Source organism: Ruditapes philippinarum, unplaced genomic scaffold (assembly GCF_026571515.1).
Source record: "Ruditapes philippinarum isolate M1 unplaced genomic scaffold, ASM2657151v2 ctg1265_1_1_1_1, whole genome shotgun sequence".
Taxonomy (NCBI): Eukaryota; Metazoa; Mollusca; class Bivalvia; order Venerida; family Veneridae; genus Ruditapes; species Ruditapes philippinarum.
This window is the reverse complement of record NW_026852337.1, coordinates 191,455-197,454: the sequence shown is the minus strand read 5'-3', so window position 1 is coordinate 197,454 and position 6,000 is coordinate 191,455. Positions and strand designations below refer to the sequence as shown.

General features: G+C 29.8%; 1 protein-coding gene across 6 annotated transcripts in view; it reads right to left on the bottom strand.

Annotated features, from left to right (window-relative positions):
• Positions 1–2,000: 2,000 nt before the first annotated feature.
• LOC132757138 (tachykinin-like peptides receptor 99D) overlaps positions 2,001–6,000 on the bottom strand; it is a 191,138-nt gene continuing 187,138 nt past the window's right edge. For all 6 annotated transcript variants that reach the window (XM_060748341.1, XM_060748355.1, XM_060748374.1 and 3 more), the window contains 4 exons: positions 4,991–5,173; positions 4,347–4,497; positions 3,795–3,991; positions 2,001–2,984 (listed from right to left, as the gene is read on the bottom strand). In XM_060748341.1, coding sequence (XP_060604324.1) covers positions 2,738–2,984; positions 3,795–3,991; positions 4,347–4,497; positions 4,991–5,173 — 778 coding nt within the window. In that variant the 3' untranslated portion in view covers positions 2,001–2,737. The remainder of the gene's footprint in view (positions 2,985–3,794; positions 3,992–4,346; positions 4,498–4,990; positions 5,174–6,000) is intronic.

The window sequence follows — 6,000 nt, the reverse complement described above, 5'->3', positions numbered from 1 at the left end:
TCCTTTGCGGAATGTGAATAGTGCTATTATCAGTGTGAATTAAGTTATTACATTTTCATTAATGCATTATGTTTTTTAATTAGCCTAACTATTCTTCAACATATTCAATAAATAGAGGATATGGATTCCGTGTAGGTTCAATAATGATTTTTTTGAACAAGTTAAATAAAAATTATATTATGAAAGCCTCATTTTTTTATTAAACTTGTTCAATAAATTCAGTAAGATATAATATCCAAAATAACGATTGTTTAAAGTGCAAAATAATCATTTTTTAATTGACGCACTTAAAGTGTGGCGCTAACATTTTGCGCGTCTTTAAACTATGTTTGTATAACGCAAATGACGTAATGTTTAAATATATGCAAAACCGTGCAATACCATTTTTACGGAGTCGCAGAATTGGCACGGGTATGTGATGATAAAAATACGTTATATTTGTCTATTTTTATCAAAGTCGCTGTTCAAACCAATTATTTTATTTAATTCTTCACTAAACGCATCAGGTAAATATAGCTGTAATAACAAAAGTGTGAATTAAGAGAAAACTGTATTCAAATGATAGTAATACAAACAAGTGATTTAAGTAGATTATTTTATTGATTCATTATGCGATTTACATACATATATACATACAAACATGAATGGCATTAACTATGATTGATTTACAAGGTCAAAATAAAATGCGTATGTTTCGATTTTCAAACATAGTTGATTTGTCTAGATTTGGCAAATTTAAGTTAAGCAAATTTATGTAAGTTTAAGGAATCTAAACAAAATGCACTGCATGATGTTTAGTGAAAAAGTGAAAATATATATATATAATATTGTCAATGATATATAAATTTAAATATTGTCAATAGAAATTAAGCTTAAACGTTTAATGTAGCTAAGATAGATTAAATAATGCACAATTACCTTTTAAATAAATGTACATTGGCAAGTGCAAGCACACAAAAAGGTTCATCTAATGTTTAGATTAAACAAATTTCAACACAATTAGAATTGTACAAAAAATGTTGTTTTTTTCCGACATGAACCTTGTAACGACATGGTTTTATGACGTCACGTAGAACGTTGCGTCAAGTTCCACGGTGAAACAGTGGAATCAAATCAAACTTTAAAACCGCAAACCGATTTATAGATGAGATTTAAAAAATGATTAAACTCATACCTTTACCTGATGACTACCCCACTAGTGGCAAAAGTACAATTTGTGTCATCTCGATAACGGCCATACATTTCAATCATTCATATTTACTTAATTATGTATTGTCGTCTTATGTTAACGTAATTGTTTATCCTCTATACATGTTTATTTAAACTATAAAACTGATATATAACTAATGCAATCGTACCTAGCATTATGCCTATGAATGAAGTAGGGGATGACTATGAAAAAAATAGGGGCTTGATACAACGATACTTTAATTGTGACAGGTACCGTGAACACTATGACACCGTATCCCGTTCCTTAAATAATTGTAATTCAATAAGAAAAAATCCGAATATTTTCTTATGCCAGGAGCTAACACATTGGTGTTATTAATCATTTAAAAATTTAGTATTATTTTTGTAATTCAAAATTGGCTTACCATGTGAAATGACAAAAATAAGAAATATAGCAACTGAAATATTTTTTGTACATCAACTATATAAAATACACCCACATGAAATGTATCTACAATAACAACTAATATTTGACAATAGAAATTTCAATATTTTGATTAAACAAGCAACTAATAACAAAAAAATGAACATTTTCATACTAATGTAACGAGATACTTAGGTACTTAATATTTAATTTGAAGTGCATTAATAGATATCGAGAACATCACTTCATTAAAGCAATTATTTGTGTCAGTTTCGATGTGCACTATGGCCTCGCACTACACTTTTGAAAAAGGCTTACCACGTAACGTTCAAAGCAGGTTCAGGGTTAAAATATACATGAATTTTTTCAAGCGAAGTATTGGCAAATCAAAGTTGAATTTATTTACAGCTTTTCAGAGCATGTTTTCGAAATATGGTGATTAATACTTCGTAAGCAATCATTAGACCCACGTTACATTATGCTATTAGTTGAATATTCTACCTTTCTTTAAATCTAAGAACATTTTGCTCAAGTATGTTTTTCTTGAAATATCTTTTTCTCAACAGCAGCTTTATAAGTTCAGCATGATACGAGGTAATGTCTATGATATAATCAAGCAGCTTATCGAGAATTGTAAGGTCAGTTTAACTGATAATGAATTTATTACTTTATTTTATGAACTAAAATGAGACAAAATGAACAAAATAATATATTATGATAATAAATACAGTGAAAAAAAACCCAAATCATATATACAGATCTACAAAATAATTAACATGAATGGATACCATCTGTGATATCACCTTTCTGTACATTGTTTGTATTTGTCGTCGCTAAGTTTTTACGACAAATTCGTTTTAATGTTAATAAATTTACAAAAACCTCGTCATTTGTGTCATTTGTCTATGTACACATCTTTATAAAAAGAAGATATGTCACTTTCGAGTCAGTCACGCAATCTTATCTGACCCAAAATAATTAACATGTAGGAAATTCACAGATGTTTAGATCACTGGAAAATCACGCTTCTGTTATTTGTAGGTAGTCCATTGGTAAAGCTATCATTAGAACGATTAAATCAAACGTAAATTAAGAACCAGCTACTTGAATTCCCAAACTATTACACTAAATCTATTTTTTTTTTCACAAATAGTCATCTGATTTTCTCACTATATTCCGGTTATTTGATACTCGTCGAGGTCCATTCACATCAGGGTCTACATATTCTGTCATAGTATGCATTAACGATCCATTCCTCTCACTATATTTCTCGGACATTGCATTGACACTGGTTGGAAAAAGGGTTCTCCGAAACCGAAGTTTACTCCGAAATTTTTTACAAGGTCTGCAAGGACACCAGCAGAACACTCGAATAAATCCTTCACGAAATCTGTAATGAGTAACAACATATCATATTTGTATTCAAAAGAAGTCCTATTTTTCCAAGTTTTAAATAATGAAATAATGGAATCAGTAAATGGGCATTATAAGGCTGCAAACATATTTATAATTGTTTTCTTTAGTTAAGTTAAATGTACTATGAAGCTTTTTCAGCTTCATTGGTTGGAATATCCTCAGGTTGCGATACCCAAGACGGTGTATTTTATATAGGAAATACTTAACTGTCAATGCACAAAATCATTCATAAATCCATGTAAATCTGGTTTCAAATTACGTCACGACTTTGCTAATTTAGACTTATTGAAAATTCGATGCCTAATCATTTATCATAATCACAAAAAATATGACATACATGCAAGCCTTAACATAAATATTTTGTTAAATAATAAAAAAACAATATAATTTATGCGGGTAACAACGAAAACATTGGTGTCACAAATGCAGGTAGCCGTTTTAATGTTAAAATAAAGTGGATCATATTTATATTTAACTGTTTTATTTAATGTATACAACGTATGTCTTGTTTTAAGCTCATTGAAATGGATCTTAATGCATGATTGTATTAAAAAATAAATATGAATTATATTTTAAGCCAATTGATAATCATTCTAAATTGTTGCAATGGTGAATACACTTGAATCAACAAAATATACAATTGAATGTGCTGTGTAAAAAATCGTTTGCTTATTATTTTATACAGAAAGAATAAATTTCAAACTTCTCAAATTTTTTTATTTGATTTAGTATTTAAGTAAACAAATTAAGTGACACACGATATGTGTAAATGATGTTCATTTACCTAGAATTCATCCAACAATAAATGATAGGGTTGTACATAGAGTTGCTCATCGCCATCAGAAAGAACACAATGTAAATTTGTTGAATATAATCCAGTTTCGTAACAGCTGGATGGTGATTGGATAACAGAAAATAGAGGTGCATTGGTAACCAGCACACAGCAAAGATGATAACTACCACTATCATCATTTTCACAACCTGAAGAGTGGAAAATTATATGAAAACAAGATAAACAAGGAGGAACTTGGGCACACAATTAACTCATCCACGAGGCAAGGAGCCTAGCAGGACACCAAACAGGACATTGCACAAGGGCAAAAAACAAAGAAAAAAAACAAAAACGGACGAGAATTTTCAAAATGGAGTAATTTGCTTACTCTTTAATATGTATATTTCAGTTGGTTTTTTATTCAGTATGCTTATTAATAGACTTTTTTGCATTAGGAAAAAAACGTTTATTATAAAAAATACTCTTTATTAAACCACTATGATATAATTATAATTGATAAATAAAACTAAACTTAATATTAACTTTAAAAAGCTTAAAGCTTACCTTTCGTTTGGATTTAACTCTGTCGTGTTGGACTGATGTTTCCTCGCCTATTGCCTGACTCCCCCATAACTCAATACCAACTCGAGAGTATGTGATTGTTAAAGTCAACAATGGGAAGATATAGTTCAATATCAACAGCAAATAGTTATACCTTTTAATACAATATAGATAAGAACGATAAACAATGACAGTAAATATCAAACGAGGAAAGCAAGATTCATGAACGCAGACGCCTCTCCCTCCCAAGACAACATTAAGCTACGCAGGACAATTGGAACAGAAAAATGACAAACGGAAAAAGTGCAAATTTATAATAAACCGGGCTACAGGAATTCCTCACTGAATAAAAAGCAAAGGTCAAAACAATTGTTATAATAATTGAGATAAAATGTAATTTGTAAAAAGTTATTGCATTAAATGTATTTTTATTAAAAAAATGTATGACAATATAAAATAAACAGGGATGAGAAACGCTCACAGAACGCACCCTCTTCACAAAAACAAGCCACACAGGACCACCGGCATTGTCTTTTATCTTTACAAATACCACTTGAAATTCATAACAATACAACATGTTCACAAAAAAATGTTAACAATGAAAATGTAGGACATTTGTCGGGAAATATGTATTTACAAGTACTTACGCCAGATCCTTGTCTAAGCTCCAAGTATAAGTACAAAGTGTTACACCACTTTGTTCTACTGTGGTAAAAAATATCAGGTTTGGTAAGGAAAGGGCAATCGAGATGATCCATATGACAGCTATAGCGGCTATGACGTGACGTCTGGGTATTCTCGGTCTCAGTGGATATAAAATAGCCATATACCTGAATATAAAAAATTGTCTTAAAATATCTTTATTTGATTTGAATTGTTAAGCAAAACACAAATGTTAGATTAACACAGTTACGGTTATATCCACTGAGTAAATCCTAAATTTCTACTTACCTTGAAATAATATGGTTATAATAAAGAAAAAGAGTTACCTCGATCATTCATCTGTGTTTCATGCACATAGTTAACCTATCAGTTCATATTAAAATAAACAAAACAAACAAAATATATAACAATATTCCATTGATAAAAAAAGCTCCATGATAATATTGTCAATGTCAAAACGTTTGAGATGTTACCGATGCTTTTTAATTATAGATTTTTTAGAAAAATTTCAATTTGCAAAATTTATTCACATGCGAAAATTTCTGTTTTAACAAATTACCACTTTGAGTTTACACGAAATTGTTTGCATCGGTTATATTAACATTCATTGAATCAGAATTAAAAAAAATACTTAGGTTTGTTGTAAAAAAACAAAGTGGGAAAAATACATATATATCGTACAATATCTTTAAAATTCTTATGGATAAAGTACAGTTTTAGCTGAAGGGTCCTCTGAAACAGCGGACACGATGTTGAAGCACAATAATTATACACTCATTTATTAGTCTCTATGTAAAATATAGTTTTAGCAAAGAGTAAAGCAATCATTATGTTGTCCATCTCTTGTAAGAATGGATGAGCGGCCACTATTTTAAATTCCATTTGTTTGGTTGATGATGTTTGTCTTTGTTGTTTTTCTTACAGGTTTAATTATTCAGCGCCGATGTTTTAATTTAAAAGTTAAGTCAAGGTCATTGCTTGTTATTCTCATACC